Source organism: Bos taurus, chromosome 22 (genome assembly GCF_002263795.3).
Source record: "Bos taurus isolate L1 Dominette 01449 registration number 42190680 breed Hereford chromosome 22, ARS-UCD2.0, whole genome shotgun sequence".
In the NCBI taxonomy this organism is placed as follows: Eukaryota; Metazoa; Chordata; class Mammalia; order Artiodactyla; family Bovidae; genus Bos; species Bos taurus.
In genome coordinates this window covers 27,365,735-27,389,521 of record NC_037349.1, presented here as the reverse complement: position 1 = coordinate 27,389,521, position 23,787 = coordinate 27,365,735, and the positions used below count along the sequence as shown (strand labels likewise).

General features: G+C 40.2%; 1 protein-coding gene across 4 annotated transcripts in view; it reads right to left on the bottom strand.

Annotated features, from left to right (window-relative positions):
• Positions 1-23,787, bottom strand: part of CNTN3 (contactin 3) — a 399,434-nt gene that overhangs the window by 28,966 nt on the left and 346,681 nt on the right. For 3 of the 4 annotated variants that reach the window (XM_024983152.2, XM_059880038.1, XM_059880037.1), the window contains exons 14-19: positions 19,921-20,038; positions 18,728-18,886; positions 18,479-18,628; positions 16,548-16,618; positions 15,362-15,596; positions 12,035-12,150 (exon numbers count right to left, since the gene is read on the bottom strand). In XM_024983152.2, the coding sequence (XP_024838920.1) occupies positions 12,035-12,150; positions 15,362-15,596; positions 16,548-16,618; positions 18,479-18,628; positions 18,728-18,886; positions 19,921-20,038 (849 nt within the window). The remainder of the gene's footprint in view (positions 1-12,034; positions 12,151-15,361; positions 15,597-16,547; positions 16,619-18,478; positions 18,629-18,727; positions 18,887-19,920; positions 20,039-23,787) is intronic. The other variant, XM_059880039.1, reaches the window with a different exon arrangement.

The window sequence follows — 23,787 nt, the reverse complement described above, 5'->3', positions numbered from 1 at the left end:
AAATGATCGACTATAAAATTATTTCTTTAAAAAATTAGTAGTAAAATATAAAATCTCTTGTTTTCCAATAATAATCACAAAATGCCACAGTAATATTATGCTAGATATTCTCCCCATATATGTGCATGTATATATGCATGTATATTTATATATTTTTATATTTATATCAATGACCCCTTAAATTCATGTAAAATACTGGGCTCATGGATAGATGTATGTGCATTTTTCCTGGAAAGCAGTTGTCAATATTCAGAAAAAAACCTTGAAAGGAAGATGCAAGCCCAAGTGATTAGGATTAAACTTAACATGTAGTTCTACAGCTTTAAAGCATTAGATCTACTAAAACTTGGGCTTCCCGGTAGCTCAGTTGGTAAAGAATCTGCCTGCAATGCATGAGACCCTGGTTTGATTCCCAAGTCAGGAAGTTTCCCTGGAGAAGGGATGGGCTACCTACTCCAGTATTCTTGGGCTTCCCTGGTGGCTCAGATGGGGAAGAATTGCCCTGCAATGTGGAAGACCTGGGTTTGACCCCTGGGTTGGGAAGATCCCCTAGAGAAGGGCATTGAAACCCATTCCAGTATTCTTGCCTGGAGAATGCCCATGGACAGAGAAGACTGGCAGGCTATAGTCCACGGGGTCACAAAGAGTCGGACATGACTGAGCGACTAAGCACAGCACAGCACAGCACATACTAAAACTTGATGATAAAATTGTAGGGAAAAAAAAATCCATATATCTGACACCATTTACCATTCTCAAACAAAACTACATATTATTTTTATTAATTAGAAATAACATGCCAAATTGTCTTTTATAAAGTCACACCCAATAAATTGGGGCTTCCCAGGTGGCGCAGCGGTAAAGAATCCAACTGCCAGTGCAGAAGGTGTAAGAGATGAGTTCGATCCCTGGGGTGGGAAAATCCCCTGGAGTAGGAAGCGGCAACCCACAACTGAGCACGCACACGCACACATGCAACAAACGGCTAATGGCCACTGAAAACTCATACTCTGGGTTAGCCAACAATTGCATTTGGGTTTTCCTATAATGTCTTACAGAAAAATGCAAATAAACGTTTCTTGACAGCCCTCATTCTAAATTCAACTGTGAGCACTAGAGGTATTGCTAGGTTTAGATGGCTCCAAACATAAAATGCTCTCCCTGCCCTTGAAAGCATTGTCTAGTTATTAACCAAGAATGACACATAATTGATAATTTTAATAAAACATTATGGGCAACCTCAAAACTTGTGGCCTGAGATATAGCATAGATTGGGGGAAAGATCACATAATTATGAGCTTTAGTAAAGGTCACTCAACAGGTGGAAGGGCAGAGGTCAGTTGAAATTAAGTAATCAATCAGGATCCTTACATACTGGCCTCTTGTTAGGCTGCAATCCTTGCACCGTTCTTCTTGTATTCAAATTACCTCAATATAAATTGCCTAAGAAATCTCTCTTTAGAAGACTGATTTAAAGAAGAGAGAAAAACAGTTTTCGATTGGCATACGGATTATCTTTTATAAATCAATTCCTAAAAGGTGCTTGAAGGCTCTTAACAGCAGTTTCTGAAGCACTTGAAGCAATCTCCATGTATTAGAATGAGAGATTTATTTTTAGATCTCAGTTGCTGACAACTATTATCAATATTTAATCATAGAGAAAATTAGTGCAAAAATTGAGCATGGTATTAGTTCGAATTGATTATATGATCTTCTCAAATAGCTTTACTTTAAAAGTTGAATAAAAATGCATATAACTAAAGCATAAAGAAATAAAGCAATGACATATATATTTCCAGGTAATAAATCAGTTACATTTTGGTCAAAAATATGTATATGAGGATAGATACTTTTACTATATAAGTAATAAATTACTTATATTCTATAAAATTTTGTTCAAAATATTTATATGAGGATAGACTATTTTTAAAGAGGGAAAAGCCAAGCATGAAAAGAGACCAAAAGTTCTACACCCGAGAGGACAGAATGTAACTCCACACTAATTTGGATTTCCTAGGCACAACAGCAATACAGGGATGAAGAAAGGAAATGGGTCCCAGGAACACAACTGTGTAAAAAGAGTTAGTATAACACTGACAGAACATGAAGGCAGCAGCTACAAAGGATGAGCAGAGAAAGAAATACTACAAAGCTCAGGAAGAGCTCTGCCCACAAGAAACAGAGTCAGCAGACTGGACGACAGGAGACGAGCTATAACACACTTATCTGAAATGACCTTGAAAGAAGTATACTTAAAATGTTCACATTTACTAAAGAAGAGACTAAATTTATGATATGAGAAGAGGAGACAAAGAAAAAAGATGGGGCAAATCTGAAAAATATCAAGTAGGATTCCGACCCCTGAAGAATACAGTGTTAAGAAAGAAATCAGTCCTAGAACTGAGCTGAAGGCTGGAAGGTATAGAAGAATGGATAATTCCAGAACATGAAGAAAGAAACAAAAATTATGAAAGCCAAATTAAGAAACACTGAGAATAAAATGAAATGTTCCAACCAGAGTTCCGGAAGGAAAAGTCCAACAATTAAAGGCACCAATTAAAGAGAAAATGTCCTGAGAATTTTCCAGACCTGAAGAAACACAGACATTTTCATGTGGTAGCTTCACTATGAGTTCCGAGCCAGCAAAAATAAAAGGCAAAGCTACTCCAAAGAAAGAGGTGATTAAGACTGAACTGTGGCTCTCAACACTGTTTCATCACCTGAGAGGTACAGGGCACTCCTTTCATCAGTAGAGGATGACGCTGCCTTGGTTTTTGCTAGAGGGAGTGTGCCCCAGGGGTAGCAACTGCATTCCTTGGCACAGCAGATAGCAGGAAGGGAGGATGCTAAAGTAGAATCAAACACAGGAGGCAGATTTGTCTTAGTCATCACCATAGCTCTGCCACTCAGTACAAAGCTTGTACACATCAAGTACCCAATATTGTTTAATTTGTAAATAACTTAAACACATACAGTTTACAAATCCCTCCCTCCTTCCCATCACAGAGATACAGCGGAAATATGTATCTGGCCTTTGCTGGAGTTTCCTGACACACCCCTCCCTCCAAATCCTTAGGATGTCAGAAGTGATAAGTGTCATTGTATGCCAATGATATATCTGGTGATTGTGCCTTCCTGGTTACCTTCAGGATGGAAATTGGTCATCAACCTTGTAATTACAGGGTTGGAACTTAGAGGCCCACCTCCTGACACAAGGCTGGAGGTTAATTTAATTTGGTTGCTGCTGCTGCTGCTAAGTCACTTCGGTCGTGTCTGACTCTGTGAGACCCCATAGACGGCAGCCCACCAGGCTCCCTGGTCCCTGGGATTCTCCAGGCAAGAACACTGGAGTGGGTTGCCATTTCCTTCTCCAATGCATGAAAGTGAAAAGTGAAAGTGAAGTCGCTCAGTTGTGTCCGACTCTTCGTGACCCCATGGACTTCAGCCTACCAGGCTCCTCCATCCATAGGATTTTCCAAGCAGAAGTACTGGAGTGGGCTGCCATTGCCTTCTCCATTAATTGACTCATTAGAAAAGACTCTGATGCTGTGAGGGATTAGGGGCAGGAGGAGAAGGGGACAATAGAGGATGAGATGGCTGGATGGCATCACTGACTCGATGGACGTGAGTCTGAGTGAACTCTGGGAGTTGGTGATGGACAGGGAGGCCTGGAGTGCTGCGATTCATGGGGTCGCAAAGAGTTGGACACGACTGACCAACTGAACTGAACTGAACTGAATGGTAAATGATTCAATCCTTCCTTCCTTTCAATGAAGTGCTAAGTTGCTTTAGTTGTCTCTGACTCTTTGCAACTCTGTTGACTGTAGCCTGCCAGCCTCCTCTGTTCATGGGGTTTCCCAGGCAAACTGGAGTGGGTTGCCATTTTCTCCCCCAGGGGATCTTCCCAACCCAGGGATTGAACCCACATCTCACGTCTCCTGCACTGGCAGGCAGGTTCTTTACCCCTAGCGCTACCAAGCCTCCATAAAAAACCCTAACTGACAAGGTTTGAGGGCTTTCTAGTAACTGAACATATTGAGGCGCTGGGAGAGTGGAGGGCATGGGAAGGGCATGGAAGCCCTGTGCCCCTTCTCACGAACCTCACCCTAGGCATCTCTTCTACTTAGCTGTTCCTGAGTTGTATCCTTTATGATAAATGGATAATGGTAAGCAAAGTGCTATCCTGAGTTTTGTGAGCCATTCTAGCAAGTTCTCAAACCCAAGGAGGGGGTTGTGGTAACCCCCCTAGTTGACCAGAGGAGAACTGGACTGATGGCATCTATGTTTGTGTGTGGTGGGTACCAGTCTTGTGGGACTGAACCCTTAAACTGTAGGAAAGTGAAAGCGTCAGTCGTTCAGTCATGTCCTACTCTTTTCAATCCCATGGACTATAGCCAGCCAGGCTCCTCTGTCCACAGAATTCTCCAGGCAAGAATATCAGAGTGGGTAGCCATTCTCTTCTCCAGGAAATCTTCCCAACCCAGTAAGCCTTGTAGTATCTGAAGCTAACTCCTCGTACAGTGTCAGAATTGAATTGTATTTTGGGACACCTAGCTGGTATCAGGGGCTTCCCTGGTGACTCAGACAGTTAACAATCTGCCTGCAATGTGGGAGACCTGGGTTCAATCCCTGGGTTGGGACGATCCCCTGGAGGAAGGTATGGCAACCCACTGTAGTACTCTTGCCTGGAGAATCCCATGGACAGATGAGCCTGGTGGCTACATACAGTTCATGGGGTCGCAAAGAGTTGTACATGACTGAGTGACTAAGCACAGCATAGCTGCTGGTATCAGAGCACAGGCTGGTGTAGAGAAAAAAGAAAAACAACAACAACAACAACAACACATTTTTCATGTCAGAACTGTTCTGTGGATAGAACAGAGACGGATATTTTTTCTCCTTTAATTCACCAAGCTAGTTACTCAAGTCCTACTACTGTATGTGCCTATAAAACACTGGGACTCCAATTTCTTGATGAGATAATAATTTTTTCTTTAGAACCGTAACACCAGTTCACAAGCCAATATATTTTGATCTGGGTAGGTAAACAGAAGCAAACTTGAGGAATGTCAGCATTTTAAATGCTATCTCTATTCCTGCAAGTAATGTGGTTATTCCGAAAACTAATGTCCTTGCAGTGAGGAGTCCTTCATATTATGGCATCACAGATTTCACTTAACCTTAAACCAAATGCAGTTTATGAAAATAATGTATTGAAAAATGGCACCTTTTTAAGCCATTAAAGTACAGGTATTGTCAGAAATGCAGTTTTAATAGACCAAAATAATTTTGTGCATACTTCTAGATTTTCAGGGAGACATATTTCCTCTTAGCTGCCAGACAAAACACATTTCGATAAATATCAGGCAGGCAAATGCATTCGATGGTGTTTAAGAAGACAAATCCAGATCTATCTTCTGCTCTTCTTTAGGGGTTCCCTGACAGCCCTTCCCTGCTTGGCACTCAGTCCCTGGGGGGCTGACTTGTGAGAACTGCATGCCAGGCTCTCTGACCCTCTCTCTGGCTTCTCACTGGATGGAGACGAGATGGAGCAGGACACTGTGGGACCCTCCAGGTACAAATCCTTTCTGTGTCCCCTATTTCTTGTTTGCAGAAGATAGTTTCATTTAACCTCCTTGACCTTCCCTGATTTCCAAAGGGCAGATTCAAATAGTTGCTTAACAGGAAAGAGAGGAAATGCAGAAACTAAGGAGAAGCAGTAAAGAACTAATAGTGCATGGAAGTGGAGTGGAGGTGCAGGGTCCTCAAGAAATATACTTAACAATACCTCTGAGTTCTTCTGCAGGAACTTAGCACCACCCTTCGCCTCACCCGGGTGAAGGAGGAGCACAAGATTCCTGGAGTACTTCCCTGTTACCTCCCCACCAACCAATTAGAAAATAGTCTGCACGTGACGAAGATAGATGAAGGTTCTGGCCCACTCCCCAAATGATTCTCCCTTTAAAAACTTGACTGTCGAGCAGAATCTTCAGAATCCGTTTGCCATCTCCCCAGGTTGCTGGCCTCCTGAATAAAGCAACCTTTCCATTCCTATCAGCACTTGTCTCTTGACCTTTTGAGAGGTGAGCAGCCAAACCTGAGTTTAGAAACAGAGAAGCCAGGAGATGGGCCGGTGCAAGGTAAGAGAGGCTGGGTATTTAGTCTCTCAGTGCTGAGTGAGTCACAGTTTGGTAAGGACAATATGTGCCTAATAACAAACCCTGCTTTGTTTGGGCAACCCTCACTCACACACATACTTACTGCTCTCTCCAGCATAACAAATCCTTCCATTACCTCCCAATAGTCTGCTTTTTATTTACTCACTTCATTTTTTGCCAGCTTTCTATTTATTTAAAAGGGTTTGAATTGTCTCTATCCAATTTTCCTGTGTACCTGTGACTCTTCGTTCTAGAATGAAGTTAATTCTTTGCCTGATTGTAAGGAATCAGACTCTGTCTATATGTTTTCATTTTTGCCAGTAGAAATTTTATATTCAAAAAGAATTCAAAGTATTTAACATCTTTTCCTATTCTAATTAAAATAGTGGGAGCTAAATATATTCCATATAGCTGTTTACAACAGGAGGCTGAACAGAGATATCAGTGAAGTTTCAGTTTGGTCTTCTGTATACATTTTTTAGTTATATTCTCCTGGCAACAACAACAAAAATCTACTAGGTCCCCCACCCCTTCACTGCCCAAGTTATGTTCCTCTGTCAAATATTAAAAAAAAAAAAATCTACTAGCTCCCCTCTCAAAATATACTTACCTGTAATATTTCAAAATGCTTCCCAGGTGCCTCAGTGGTAAAAAATCTGCCTGCCAATTCAGGAGACTTGGGTTCAATCTCTGGGTCGAAAAGATTCCCTGGAGTAGGAAATGGCAACCTACTCCAGTATCCTGTCCATGGGGTAACAAGGAGTCCAACACAGCTGAGCGTGTGTGTGTGCACGCACACATGCACACACACACACTGTTTCACAACATAGCTTTTCCCATTGCTTGTCAAGATTATTCTTCCAAGTTTTATTTTCTCAAGACACAAAATGACTGTAAAGAAATGGACCGTATGTACCAAAATAGAACTTTTGAGCTTTTGTTTCTCAGGCACCTACTACCCATGAATTTAAACCATCTGTCTCCTCTTTATCTTGTTCTTATCTGTTGTTTCTACAAAAAGGGGCACAAGAAGAGATCTGAGCCTGAGTGTTGTGGTTAGAAGATGAAATAAATTGGAGCCCAGGGAAATGAGCTCCTCAACAACTTCTTGGTCAAATCAGAAAAAAAAATTAGTCTAGCTGCTAATGATGATGTGTGCTCAGCACGCCCCATGGCACATGATCAACCCCCACTGAGATGAGAGGAAGGCAGGAGCTATTAACAATTGCGAAGATATATTGGGGAAACTGCAACCCAGAAAGTTAGCCACACGACTGCTAATTAAATACTCAGCTAAGTCATTTATTCTTCCAGGTTACTGTTTAAATCATTACTGAGACTATGAAAATACGTATTTCTATCTTGGCACAATTATATACACTATTTCTTAAGTTGTTGCACAGAGTGTTTCTTTCTTTCTTTTTTCTTTCTTTTCATACACACCAAACCCTTGGGGAGTTCCCAGGGGGCATTAGTGATAAAGAATCCACCTGCCAATGCAGGAGATTCAAGAGATGAGGGTTCAATCCCTGGGTCGGGATAATCCCCTGGAGGAGGAAATGACAACACAGTCCACTATTCTTGCCTGGGAAATCCCATGGACAGAGAAGCCTGGCAGCCATAGTCCATTGGGTCGCAAAGAGTCAGACACCACCGAGCATACCCAGCACACGCAAGCCCTTGGGGGGAAATTTTCACTAGCTGTTTCCTTTCAATACTGTACTCAGGCTTTATGTGGATGTTAAGTTCGCTACTCTCATAGGGAAGATGCTATAATTAATTCAAGGCAATTTCCATTTGCTCATCAGTTCCTCATCTTTTTTGCTCTCCTGGCCAATGGCAACACCAGTAGCAACACAAACCATAGTGCTGAGTCCCATGCTCAAGACTGTGCTATGTGTTTCTGTACTCCTTCACTGGTTTTCAGAATTTTCCTTCCAGTGAAATCTTATCCCAAAGACCAATATGCAAAAACAGAAAAGCAGAAGCTCCCAAAGTCTCTTTGGCCCATTTTCGCAAAGGCTGCTTTATCTCATTTAAAACTTCTCCAATGATGCTGTGAGTTACTTACTATTATCTTTATTTTAACAGGGCCTTGGAGAACATTCATCACGTGCTCAAGGCCAAACAGCAATAAGATAATGGAGCTGAAATTGTATTTCTTCAGTCACCATGAGCTTTCTGCAAATTTCCTCTGTGCTGGATACAACTGCTGGCACCTGGGATACATAAGTGAGCAAACAGGGAGGGTTTCTTGTTCCTGATGGAGACTGTATTCTGCTCTAGTGGATCTGAATGCAGGTTTGTCTAATTCAAAAATGGTGGGAACTTAACAAGATAACTATCCTGGAACTACATGGATGCTTTGGTTTTCTCTCTTGTTCAATCAACCTGAGCCACAGCAGTATAATTCTCTTTTCTTACAGAGTTGCTTATCTGGATGACTCCTGATCTGCTTAAACTGACATATTCTAACATCAACATCTACCTGCCTTCAAGCTGTCAGACAATCACCAGTGACTGATAACACTCCTGTGGCCCTTGGAAGCCTACAAAGCTCATTTATATATAGTCTCTTATTTATTTCTCTTAAGTATTTCACAAGCTACAACCAGGTCGAGAATTATGCCCCTGTCATAGAGTGTACCCTGGAGAAGGAAATGGCAAGCCAATCCATTATCCTTGCCTAGAAAATCCCATGGACAGAGGAGACTGGTGGGCTGTAGTCCATGGGGTTGCAAAGAGTCGGGCATGACTGAATGACTAACACACACTGAAACACACACAGAGTTTGTAAAGGACAAAGTTATTGAACGGGGGAGGTGTACCTCAGTCTCCTGTTGGAGGGATGTACGATGAGCTCATTTATTTTCTCTAAGTAAATCTGATTTAACATTGAATTTCATATCCTGCTTGACTTCAATCACTCCTGGGGTTCCCTTCCCAAAGCCTTGCCAAGATAACTTACTCTTAAACTGTTTGATCCCTGTAGGCCCAGCAATTCTGCCATGCTGGGGAAATAAGAAGTCCTTGTTGAGTATAGGAAGCGCATCTGTTCCCTTCTGTGGTCTCACCATCACCCTGGGCACTGCCAGGGAGAAAGTGATAGGACCCACAGGACTTCGTAAGCCTAAGATCTTTGTTTCTTCCAAAATCACCTGAAATTTCTCTTGCATTTTTTTCCGCTGTGGCATTTTCTCTCTCCCCACTCTCTAGGATACATGAAATAATCGGCTTAAAGGCCTGAGCTTTGGAAACAAAGCCAGGAAGGAAGGAATCTCACAGGTCATCCCATCTTAATAGCTGTCACAAACTCTCCTGAGGCAAAAGCGCTTAGAGTTGAAGAATTGTTTGAGAATATTTACTGGGAAGAAATCTATAAATTTATATCTCAAAATTCTTTGGGAATATGGCTCATGCTTCTTCATTGGTTACTAATATGAGCCAGAAACTGTGAGATGCACAAGTATCTAATCACAGTTTATGTTCTCAAAATCCTAGTTAGGTTAGGTCCATTGTTCCCACTCTGCAGGTGATAAAAGTAAGGCTCATAGAATTTACATCACTTTTGCAGCAAAGGGAAAGGCAGGGTTGGAATCTGGCACAGATTTGACCTCAGAACTATACTAGTACATCTGTGTTCCGTCTATCCCACCTACCTTCCCTGTCAATGCCACTTCTCTAATTATGGGGGACCTACCATTGGTTGCCCACTATCTTTCACTGCTTCCATTCACTGCTAGGGAATTACAGGAATTTTTCATCCAAATGTTCCTGGCTCCCTTTAATATGCTAACCAAGTTGCTCTTCTATATGTATGTGGTGTTTTGCTTCTTCAATATCATTTTACCTTCCTTAAGCTGAACAGCTCTGTCTCTGATCAAGGGTCACTGTGCCAAGACCAGGGCCTCCTATACACACATGTGCAGGAAGATATTTCCCTATGGGTACTCACTAAAAATTCACATTCATGACATCTGTCTCTAGATGAGTGGGTTCAGTGGGTCCAGGGATGATTCTGGGGGCTCATCTTCAGCAAAAATTCAGGTAATTGCGGGCAAGATGGCCTATGGGGCCTCCTCTGAACACCTCTGCTCTAGCTTATCCTTTCTTGGCTTTGTCATTAGTGCTTACTCAAGTCACTGCCTGTTTGGTTACAAGGACCTGGAACTCTTGGAAGTTCACTTGTAAAGAAAGTTGACTGAAAAGAAGGACAAGGCGACATTATGAGAAAGAACACAGCCAACTTGAGTACTGGGTGCTGTCAAAGAGCTATTCTGTTCTGTTCTTTAAGGCTCCGTGGGTCCTTGTCTCCTGCATTTTTTTAGGGTTGCATCCGTGTTCTTGCCTGGAGAATCCCAGGGATTGGGGAGCCTGGTGGGCTGCCGTCTATGGGGCTGCACAGAGTCGGACACGACCGAAGTGACTTAGCAGCAGCAGCAGAGTATGTCTGCTCCATCTTGTCCTGGTAGAGCTTCTTTGTTACATTTCCCAATGGCCTTCACTGGGCTTCCAGGGGGCTGAGATGGTAAAGAATCCATTTACAAGGCAGGAGACCTGGGTTCAATCCCTGAGTCAGAAAAATCCCCTGGAGAAGGAAATGGCAACCCACTCCAATATTCTTGCTTGGAGAATCCCACGGACAGAGGGGCTTGGGACCCTATGGTCTACAGCATCTCAAAGAGAGTTGGACACAACTGAGAGAATAACTCTTTCTCACTTTCACTTGGCAAGTCTGACGTGGGTGCTAAATTTGACATATCATGGCATCACTCTTACTAAACACAACCTCTGTGTTGCTTGCTTCAAGACATCATACAAGAATCTGACTTAGTTCAGCTGACCTGTCCATGGGCAGTTGCCTTTGATCCACCTTTTGGCCACCCTGGTGTAATCATTTGAGGGTATGTTAGCAGGTGGCAGGGTACATGGTCCTGTACTGCAAACATGTGCTGCATGTAAACCTGCCACGGAATCAGGAATTAGAAGCACGAGGGAAGCTTCCTAAGCAGATGGCTGGGGGTGGAGGTAAATCACAACGATGGCTACTACAAAGTGGTAGAGAAATCTGAAGACTGAACTTTTTATCTCGTCCATTCTCTGCCCATTTGTTTTCAGTTCTCTCTAACAGCTCCCTCCTAAACATGGGGCCCAGTCAGAATGGTTCTTCTTAACAGTTATGGCCATCTGTGACCTGGCCCCACTGTATTTTTCTTTTCTTCACCTGAAACCAGCTTCCACAGGCAGACCGCTACTCCTTCCATTCCTCCAAAGTGCCATGCTCAGTCTGGAATGTTTCCACTTTCTCTGTGTTTCCTTACTTTTTCTGTTAAGCCTGAATGCCCTTATGAAGCCTTTCAAGGTCTCTCAGCCCTCAGCCACTCTGTGTGACCTAGTCTGATCTTCATGACATTTGGTTGTGTGTTATCCTATTTCACACCATTCATCTTCTTTCACCAAAGGCAATTATTTGAAGGCAAGAATTATATTCTACACAGATGGCTTCTTCAGAGCCCAGAAGCAACAAGTCCACCAAGAAAATAAGCCAAAGCACTGGAGATTGAGTTAACTGTCGTCAAAGTCATCCTATGAACTTAAACACTAGAGTTCAATCTTATTTTTTGTCAATCCAGCTAAAAGATTAGGCCCATGGGATACATTATTTCCTTTCATTTTATTATTATTTTCTTTTCTACCATGCTAAAGTTATTTTCATTCAATTGGTTGAGTTAAAACCAATATTTGTTGATAGTCACAGGGAACAATATCCAAAGTCAGACTTTAGCTAAGATTTCATTACTATAAAGACTTGTAAACGAAAGCAAAGTAGCCTGCCAACATTCATACATGAGCTAGTTAATTTTAAAAGATATTACCTCATAACCGAGTAAGTGTCCATTGCTCAATTTCCAAGGAATGGCATTCCATGAAACTTCAATTTCTGAGGAAGATAGGCTATTTGCAGAAACTTGAGATGGAGCTGTTGTAGGCTCTGTTTGGGAACAGAATGTGAAATCCAGTTATAATTTTGATAGTTAATTTAAAAATCTACTGAAGTCTTTATTAAAAAAAAACATTTCAACATATTTGAAAATACTATAAAATACTCTTTAAAAATATTTGAAAATATGAATCATGTCTTGGTCATGTCCCATTTCCTAGGAAAAGATGGCATCAGAACCACAGGCTTCTTCTTGCTGAACAACCAGAACAATGCTACCCTCCTCTCTGGCACTCCTTTCTGGGTATTCTACTTTTCTCCCTTTTTTCCCCCTTTGTTCTTTCCACTATATCATTATTTCTCTCTTTTTCATCCTTCAGCCCTGGTGGGAAATCCTATGTCCATAAATGCTACCTATTTTTATTTTTGGCCTTGCCAATCAAAAGTCAAGGTCTACAGAATTCATTTACTCAATAAGCATTTAGTGAGTGTCTTGTCCAACCAGGCTCACAAGAGGGGCAAAGTTCAATGAGATCCTCTACTCTGCTGAAGAGGAGATAAACCTGCACAGAGCTATTACACAGTACAGAGATCCCCTTGCTAATGGAGAACTCCTGGGGTTTCACAGGCCCTCCGCAGTGATTCTCCCATCTCAGGACACAGCTCTGAGTAGACCTGTCTCCTCCCCCAACATTCATTTCTATGTTAAAGGATCCTGCTCCCTGGCCATGGCTGATGGATACTGACAGCCTGGTCCAAGGATGGGCCTATTAGATAACTTTCTCTTGAGAACGTGGGTTTGGAGAAACAAGGGGGACTTGAGGCCAGTCAATCAGCCCTGGCGCCCTAGAGAAGCCCTAGGTTTCTGAGGGCTAAGAGCTTCCTTGATTAAGACTCTTCATGAGGTCTGCTATTCAAACCCCCCCCCCCCCCTTTGATTCAGTGAAATGTCTGAGGATATTTCCAATAACTCTCGCTTTTTTCAAAGACCAGTCAAGTCAGATTCTGACATCTGGAACAGACAGAAAGACCTTTAACTGACTCATCAGTGGTTGCAGGGAAGGTAACAGGAGAAGGAACGTGCAGGAGGCAAGAGGCTCCGGCTGTTGCCTCCCTCCTAGCTACCAGCCCCACTCCTGTCCAGGATGCACAGGGTGGACAGCACCCCAAAACTCCCTGGTCACTCCCCATCACTCCCCAGACCCCTGACCTGCCTTTGTAATGATAATCCTTCTCAGTAACTCTTGGAGAAGAGTTCTGGCTATGAATTTAAAAGCTCTTTCTGCTGCAAAAATTCTGATAATGCCTTTTCCTTTTTCTCTCAGAACTCGGCAGAAAAAGAACAAAACTAGGGGGTGATGGTATGATGAAAAAGTGAGCTTTCCTTACTTGTTTTTATGAATGACAACTGTGGACCCACTTCTGCAATTTACTGTAAGGCTTGGTAGATAGAGGAGATGCTGTTAAATCTTATTTCATGAGCTCAGACTACTCAAGAGCAAAAGCCTAAGTTAAAATACTAGCTCGATAGGTCTGTATGGATTTTGGCAAATTCATTAATTTTTCATCAAGCTTCCATTTTCTCCTATGTAAATGGGAAATGACAATAGTACCAACACATCACTCCTCTTTGGAAAATTCAAATTAGGTAATGTCTGGCTCATAGTAAGCATTCGATACTTGTTACTCCTGCCATTCTAATTAGGTAGAACCACATGAGCTAGCAAAATATTCAGCTGCTTTTAACCTACAAAATGGCTTTATAGACTTCTCCTAACACTACTATTATTTTGTAAAGAGATGCAATAACTGGGACAGAAAGGCAGACAAAGGGAATGAGTCCAGAGTGGAGTGTGTGTGAGTCTATACTAACTGGAACTGGTGAACCCCATCCTCGAACCTGCACATTCTGTGCTTCACCAAAGTCATACTTGTGGTCTTCCCTCTCCAATCTGCTAAAACCTCTCTTTCAGCAATTAGGAACCACTTTATAACTTGAGACTAGGGCACTTCAAAGAGAGTATCTTAATCTTACCCCCAAAAGAAGAAAGCTCTGGAAGGCAGAGCCACTCCCTGCTTCAGAGACTAGGATTCAATGTATTTCCCCCTAAAGAGATGTTTAACTAATTGTGAACCCCTCTGACTATTCACTGAATTTCACACTTCAGGTAAGCATGGTTGATCTTTATTACCTGGATGAGGACTCTAACTGTGACTTCAAACATTCTTCTTTTGAAGAAATATATCTGAACTCACAAAGAACTTCCAAATTGGGGTTTTGGATCATAATTGGATTATTAAGTTTGGAACTGATAAAAAGAGCTTCCTATATTTATGATGAGGCTTCCCTGGTGGCTCAGATGGTAAAGCATCTGCCTGCAATGTGGGAGACCTGTGTTTGATCCCTGGGTCAGAAAGATCCCCTGGAGAAGGAAATGGCAACCCACTCCAGTACTCTTGCCTGGAAAATTCCATGGATGGAGGACCCTGGTAGGCTACAGTCCATGGGGTCACAAAGAGTCAGACATGACTGAGTGACTTCACTTATATATCAACAAACACATTGTCAGTCAAAAATATAAGTTGAAAATGCATGTAATACACCCAATATATGAAGAGCATAGCTTAGCCTGTGCTATGTGCTTAGTTGCTTAGTCATGTCCTACCCTTTGTGATCCCATGGATTGTAGCCTGCCCAGGCTCCTCTGGCCATGGGGATTCTCCAGTCTAGAATACTAGACTAGGCTACTATGCCCTCCTCCAGGGGATCTTCCCAACCCAGGTCTCCCACATTGCAGGCACATTCTTTACTGTCTGAACCACCAATGAAGCCCAAGAATATTGGAGTGGGTAGCCTGACCCTTCTCCAGGGGATCTTCCCAACCCAAGAATCAAACCAGGGTCTTCTGCATTGCAGGCAGGCAGATTCTTTACCAGCTGAGCTACCAGGGAAGCTCTAGCTTAGCTTAGTCTATCTTAAACAGGCCCTGGACACTTACATTAGCCTCCAGTTGGGCAAAATCATTTAATACAAGGCCTATTTTACAATAAAGTGTTGAACGTCTCATGTAATTTATTGGCTACTGTACTGAAAGTAGCCAAAACTAGGAGCTGTGTCTACTGCTGCCCAACACCCTGATACATTATTTGATTCCACATGACCAGCCCAGGAAAAGACTGAACCAAAGTAAAATTTCCACTGAATATGTGGCCCACTTCACACCACTGTGAAGTTGAAAAATCATTAATAGCCTTTCCATACCTTCTTCTGCAGAGAAAACCGTTGTCACTGGGCTAAACGGCCCTTCACCTTTGTTATTATAAACACCCACTTTAACTTCATACAGTGAAAATGGCAGGATGCTTTCATTCCTAAAGATGTATCTTGGGGTATCAGGAGACGTGACCACTGTCTGGATCCAGTTGGTTACTCCAAGAGGGCGGAAAGCAACAACATACCCAAAACCTTCACCATTCTGTAGTTCTTCAGGGACTGGCTATAAAGGGAAGACATATTAAATCACACTTTCACATGAGGGCAAGGCAAAAATAATTTCAGCTATAATGCGAAGTCTTTTCTAAAACTAAAAGTCATCAAATAATAATCTTCATTGTACGAAGTGGCTGGATTAGGAAAGGAGAAAAGGGACAGGGAGCGAGTGAGCTGCTTTAAAACAGACACACGCCACTCTTTCATAGCCATCTAGATAACTAACTAGAATTTTCCAAAATAATTTAGATTTTTGAGCATCCTGTAGCCCCAATTTGAGTTCTGAGTAATAAAGATATACTTTCAGTTGAAATACTGCATCTCTAAATTAAATAAAAATCATCTCCTCTCTAATGTTGATCTTACAGAAAAAATTATATATTGACATGATAATTCACTGCAAGAGTAAAACTTTAAAAAAGGAAGTAAAAACAAGGTTTTAAACTCAAAGCTGTATTTGCATCATGTCAAAAATTTCTATTGATACTCCATGATCTCTTGACTTCTTATTTCTCCATCAACATCTTCAAAAAATAAAGATAACTTTAGCGCCTTCTGGCTTTGTTAGTTAACATTTTTCCCAATTATGACATAAAGCAAGGGCTGAGAGAATGGCCAGAAGGCAGCACTGCCTGGAGCCGTGGCGTGTGCATCCTCAGTGGGGGAACAGCTCCAGAGCCAACAGTCAAGACTTGACTCATCCCCAGCCAGATGACCTTGGGCAAAGTATTTCGTATCTCTATGCCTTAGTGTTTTTAACCTAAAAAATGTTGTGAGGATAAAGTGAAAAAAAAAAAAAGCAAAATGCTAGGAACAGAGAATAACACAAAGTGAACATTAAAAAATATGAGCCAGTATTAATAGCTCTACCACCATCAGCACCATCAGCATCACCCAGGAAGCCATGGCTATGGGAAGACCATCACCCTAAGGGGGCAGACGCGGCCCAGACACTTACATCCCAGGTGATCACCAGTTCAGACCGGCTCCCACCTCCTCCACTGACTTCTGAAGGAGGCACTTCTGGCACTACACAGGTTAGAGAGAAGAAATGAAACCCTATTCACATTTGGTAATATTTATCTGAAGGAAGACTCAACATTGTTTACTTTTAATATCTGAATAATTCTACGACTGGCACATTACGTGTGTGTGTGTGCATGTGTGCGTGTGCATATATACATGCAATACGTATGTGTGTATATCTAAATATATTTATCTTTTGGGGAGATAGTCACATGATTTACATTTGCATAAAATTATTAAAGATTCAAATATTTCAAACAGTAAGAAAAAATTACTCAGTATGAAGGTTAATAAAATGAGAAAAAGCGTTTCACGAGGGATTATGATAAATCAATCCAGCATGGAAATTTTTTTCCCCAAGTGTCAAAGTTACTTTTTTTAAAATTGAAATATAGTTGATTAACAATGTTTTAGGTGTACAGCAAAGTGATTCAGTTATAGACATATATACATACATATGAACACACACATATATATATTTTTCAGATTCTTTTCCCTTACAGTTATTGCAAGATATTGAATACAGTTCCCTGGTTGCTTATCTATTTTATATATAGTAGTGTATCTGTTAATCCCAAATTTCTAATGTATCCTGCCCCTTTCATTCTCCCTTTGGGAACATTTCTTTTCTACGTCTGTGAATCTATTTCTGTTTTATAAATCAGTTCATTTGTACCATGTTTTCAGAGTCCACATATAAGTAATATCATATGATTTAATTTTACTTGGTATGATAATCTCTAGGCCTATCCATGTAAGCATGAACATTTAATTTGTGACTACTCTAAGTAGAGTTCCCACAACACTGGTTTTATATAAAAATGACTCACACTGAAATCTTCAAGTCCTGTTCTTTTATGAATCTCACACAGGCATTAGATTTCTCACTAACAGAAATTTGTTTTATAAATCTCACGACACACCTAGAGCATAAGATACCTAAAGGTAGGTCCTTGTTGTGTTCACAGCTGTACCCACTGTACCTAGAAAGTGCTCAGCACACAGCAGATACTTTCTAAACATATTTCTGTGAATAAGTGAACTGAGTCTCAAGATGGATGTGGCTCCCCAATTTCTCATAATCCCTGGCACGAACATTCTATGCATTGTCCTAAGTGAAAAAGCATCATTAAAATTACTGAAATATATTCCATGACTTCTATCTTGGCTTTGTTCCAAAGTGATACATCGGCTGTATTTATAATTTTAGTCTTAACACTACAGATTCTGAAAAGGAAAGTCTTAAATCCTGTCTGATGCCTCAATAATGTGATACCATACACATTTTCTGTTCTGCGGTTTCAATGTTAGGCTGTTTTTAGCATTACAAAGGGGTCTTATGGTTAATATTAATAGTTACCCCTCATGAAAATTTTAAAAATAATTCTCCCTTAATTTAGTACTCAAGGAGCCAAAATATACCTATTCATCAATCACTTAAGCTCATTCACTGAGCTTGGAGGGCAGAATGAGATTTCCTAGCAGCTGATCTCCCAAAAGTCATTATCCTACCAATTTGTCAATGCTTGTTATAAATGAAAACAGCACTTCCCCTGTTAACAAGGTGACGATGTCAGATAGTAATTATAACCTTAAGTGACAAAAACATAGTCACTCTACATGCACTAATGAAGGCTGGCACTGGACTGAACTCTTGCAAATGTCACACTACATCAGATTCACTTACACGTGTGTCTTTTGACAAACGCCATATGGCCAGTCTGCCGTGAGACAGGTCAGATAATTGCAACGAGGCATTATTGAGGCTGAACCCCTGCTGGCCTGGGGATCAAGGGCAAGAGAAGTGGAAACACACCCCGAGGAAGACCTATGAAGCCAAGACTCAGAAAACAAAACACTAACCTGCCTCTTCAGTTCTTACTTTTTCTGAGGGTAAACTGGGTTCTCCACCTCCGATTTTGTTACTGGCTACAACCCGAAATTCGTACTCCACCCATGGATTTAACTCGACTACCGTAGCTGTGTGTGTTTTCCCATCAATGACCTCAGGCACTACAAAGGAATATTTCAGAGAGGTGAACGTTTGCGCATCTTAGGGTTGATCTGAAATCCATTCATTTGTACCAGTGGCATCTGCCTCACCCCCTTTACCTGTTGTGGCCGTTTGCCAACCCACGGAGAAGGGCGTCCTCGCCTGGACAGAATAGGCTATAACTGGGCTGTGGTTGTCTGTACCTTCTTTCCAAGAGAGCTGGGCAGTTGTGTCTGTAATTTCATCTACCTTCACGCTCTCTGGTGGCCCAGGTGAACCTATGGAAAGCAAAAATGCAAAGAACAGTTCAGTTCAGTTCAGTCACTCAGTCACGTCTGACTCTAGTTAGCAATTCCATAAACCAAAGTGAAGAACCTGCCTCATGACACGTGACACCTCATGACACTCCAATGGATCCCAATTTCAAAAGCACTTATGGAAAAAGGAAATTTCCCTGGCTATAAAACAGCCATTTTCTTTTGCATTCCTGTTGTTAGATATTTAATCTGGATTTTGAGCCATGAATTCCAAAGGCATAACACTCCATGACTGCAAATGTACATCTGCTTTTTGAGTCCTCTGTTTGGCAGGATTCCTGTCTCTTTCCAAATTCAATAACCTTCACTTTTGTGTGAAGCCTTTTTTTTTTTTTTTAACCTCTTGGGACATCTCTGTAGTTTCCGGTTTGTTATCTAGAGCTGTTTTATTTTACAACGCACTCTGGGTCATTTTTCAGCCCAGTAGAAAATCAGTACTTTGGACAGTAGCTCAGATTGGCAAATTTTCTCAGGCATTCTGGATGATCCTGGTTTTTTGGAAGTACACACATACACACACACGCACACTCTATCACTATTATCTTTCACATTTTCACATTAAACACTATCACTGAATTAATGACATATTCAAAAACACATCAGCTTGGCAGCACCTGTGGAATGCTTACTAGTGTGAGAGCTATTGGAATGACAGAATTGAGATTTTTATTTCTTTGAATTAGCATCTGTCCTCATTGGTACAACTTCTGGTCTATTTGGGTGGGGTGGGTATCAAATCAATATTATAACTTGCATGCTCATACTGCTATCTCTGGAGAAGGAAATGGCAACCTACTCCAGTATTCCTGTTTAGAGAATCCTGTGGACAGAGGAGCCTTGTGGGCTGCTGTCCATAGGGTTGCATAGAGTTGGACACGACTGAAGTGACTTAGCATAGCATTGCTATCTCATCATGGTTTTTTCTTCAGCAAGGAAGGCTCAGTTAACATGTTTAAAAACAAAACAAAACAAAACACTGAGCCATTAACGCTTACCTCTTACTATGAGGTCAGCAGCAGATGAAACGCTGTCCACCCCCGTCTGCACCATACAAACATATTTTCCACTGTGCTTCAGTTGAATGTTTCTGATCATTAAATCACCTGATGAACTCTGTTGGAAAACACAGGTAATGAACATATTATTATTCAGAAAACACAGAGAATCTTAAAGGCCATATTCAACACCACTGGGACAAAACCCATATTTAGAAAGAAGACCTAGCTGGTTACAAAACAGAAAATTGCTCCAATGGAAAGTATGGAAATAAAAACAAGTTAAAAACCACACATGACTGCAGACATAGGTTTCTGTAGCTAAATAAATGACAAGCTTTCCCCTGAGCGTTTATGGTTTCACAGATAAATAAGGGCAGAGATTACAGTCTCAGAGTCTATTTACTTCCACTAGGGTGACACTTCTTTTTATATCCACTGCTCAGCACCAGCTCAACTCTTTTCTCTTGTTCCAGCCTCTCTGCAATTATCTGCCTGAGAAGAAGAGGGAAGCATTTAGGTATCTGGTGAGAGATAAATGCAGCACGACAAGGGGATTACCACGGTTGAGACACTTTTCTGAGCTCTTTGAAGCTTAAAAAGCCTAATGCTGTTTAATTCCTTTGCTACAGAATTTAGGGACAGTCAGTATGAACCCCTCAGTAAGAAGAAATTAAACATTTTAAACCAAAAAATAATAGCTGCCCATAAAGACACTGGCTGGCGTTTCCCAGTGCCAATTAATGAAGCAAATGTATTTCTAAAAGCTCAACTTCAAATAGTCTTCATTTTAAAAGAATGTAAAATCATGTTCATAAAATGACTAACTGCAGGCCAGTTTCACGCATTAGTAAAAGTATGGATTGAAATAAAATGATTTGGAAAGCAAAGCCTTTTGAAAAGGATCACTTACTGGGAAAATCTCTAAACTGTACAGACAAGGAAGCAATGAGTGGTTTGTCTTATACATTAAAAGGATAGTTTTACTTTTGGGTTTTCCTAGTATTTGTTGAAAGATGGATTCCACTATCTTGTTTTTAGGTAATTTCCCAAGATCTTCTCTAGGTTGATTTCTTAAATATTGCTTCAAATCCTCAGGACTCTTAATGGTCTATACATTCTCTGACGGTTTGGAAAGTGGCTTCAGCATGATTTTCTTGAGTACTGGGAATAGACAGATGTGAGGTGATTGATGGCTGTAATTAAATAATAATCCAGAAACTGTTAAGTTTGCACATTTTACTTTGATCAAGTTAAACTCTTTCCTTTCTCTCCCTCTCTCTCTTTCTCCTCAGGGTTATTTAGAAATTTATCCCTAGGACAAAACCTTCAATGCTTGCTGACCTTTAGAAACTCTCAGGTTTTATGAGCTCCATATCCTCACAGGAGGTTGATTATCATTTCTATAGAAATCTCTTATTTTCAGTGAAGTAAGAACTTTTTAACGATTAAATTCCATTAAGGCATTAGGGTAAGCTGTTATTATTTCCTGTGTTTATTTGCTTATTTTGAAAGCAGTTGGGTAAAAAGGGGCTGAAAGCAGGATTTTCTTTATGTCCATAGATTCATGAATACAGTTTCTAGGCATATAAGCTGGTTTTGTTTCTTGAAGAAGTTAAAAAAAAAAAAAAAGACTGATGTTGGGTTTGTCATTTCTGTTCATTTCGGTATTGATGGGTGAAGAGAGACATAACTTAGCTAGTTTATGTAATACCCAAACCATCTTCCTGAAGAAATATAGCTAGGCTCACTCACGATGAAGAGAAATATAACTTTTAATTATTTTTTACACTGAGAGTGAAAACAGAAACAATGAACATGCACACAAGGAACAATTGAGTTTTTCTTTCAGAACCAACATGAAATTGAGTGGATGAATACATTAATGAAAAACAAAATGCAGCAAAAACAAAGAAGGATCCTGTCCTTAATTTTTGTCTTTCTCAGTAGACTAAATTTATGTTATTCCTCTTCTAGCACTTTTTCTCTCTCACCCTATCTGTTGTCTTTTAATGAAGCAATATAAAGAGTCAAGATTGATCTTAACAAAATTTCATTAAATGCTTGCCATATATGACTCACTTGAGGTTAGAGAAGTGCCTTATACATAACCTCTGCTCCCTAGGATAGAAACCTAAGTCAGGGTTTTATGTGTGTGTGTATGAAAGAATTTATGTTTACAAATTTATGGAAGTTTATTTAATAAAGGTTCAATAAATCACATGGCACATACCATATATACACAACCTCAGAATGAAAGAGGAAAGAAATTTCCAGTCCCACTGAGGATATGGAGCAACTGGAACTTTTATTATTACTTATGGGAGTGCAGACTGGTGCAATTACTCTGGAACTCTGTTTAGAAATAGCTACTAAGGCAGGATATAAGCATAATCTACAATCCGGCAATTCCACCCCTATTACATACTTTACAGATACGTGTACATATGCTCCCCAAAGACATTTATAAGAACGTCTGTGGTAGTACTAACCATAATAGCTAAAGGATGAAAACAATCTAACGTCCATCACAATAAAGCAGCTTAATAAGCAGTGAAATATTCATTTAATGAAATACTAATAGACCATGAAAATCAATGAACTATAACTACACAGATCATGCACAGCCAAGACTCAACATAAATAAAAGATATAAACCAGATAGAAAGAGTAAAATGATACTGACCTATCATATTATAAATCTGGATTGTGACTATCTTTGGTGGGCTATTTAGCACTGCAATGAAGCAGTCACTAGACTTCTGGAATAGGGCTTCCATTGCTTCTGGGTTTCACTGTTGTTTACTTGAATGGGTTCATTTTATGAAAATTCATCAGGCTATACATTTATAGGTTGTGTATTTTTGGTGAGAACATAATAGCTGTCAAGATGTAGTTATTCTAATGTGTAACTACGGCTCTAAAAGCACCACTCTAAATAGGACCATAGTTGAAATGGTCAAAAAAACATGGCTGTAATTCTAAACTTCAATTTCTTTCACAAGAATAAAATGCTTAATAATAATAAAATACTATTAATTAAACCATTTGATACTTTCTTATGAAAATGACTATTCCCAGACATTAAAAAAAAAAAAGATAAAAAAGGACAAGGGAATTCCAAAAGGAAGTTTCACTTTGACCAAACCAATCTTTTCCCCATTAGTTTTCACTGTTAATGGTTAAAATACATGCAATTAATTACTGATTACAATAAAGATAATAGGAGAAGAGTGTAAAAAAAAAATCCAAGTAGAATTAGTCTATTTGTGGTATAATGGCACCTGATAGATTATTTTTCAATATAGTCATCAGTGAAATAACATCTATTATTTAGAAATATTTAGAAACCAGCTTGTAATCCCTTGAGTGTAAACATAATTCACATAAAGCAACTTACAAACATTACAAACATTAATATTCTTTGAATAAATTCTTAGAAGCACAATAATTCTTTGAATAAAAATAGCTTCTACTTTATTATCTCTTAAATTAGTGTTTTAGTCTTTCTTTATACAGTTTTCCTAAATTTTCCTTCCCCTCACCTCAAAAACAATGGACTAGAATTAGAACAATACAGAAGCAAATCTTCATTTCCCTATCCCTATTTCCCTTAAAACATCTCCCTCAAACTTCAGCAGTATAATTTCAGTCTTTCAGAAAGCAAGTCCTTTTTCTACGCTGCTGATCATAGCATTACTTGAAAATGGAGCTTTTCAGTAATAGAAGAGCCCTGTTCCTACAGGTTAAACAGGGTTTTAAGATGAGGGAGACATTCAACTAAGTCATATGAATTTTAGCTCTTTCTAGAAAGCACTATCTTTTTAAATATAATCATTGATTCAAATAATGGCTATCAAACCATTC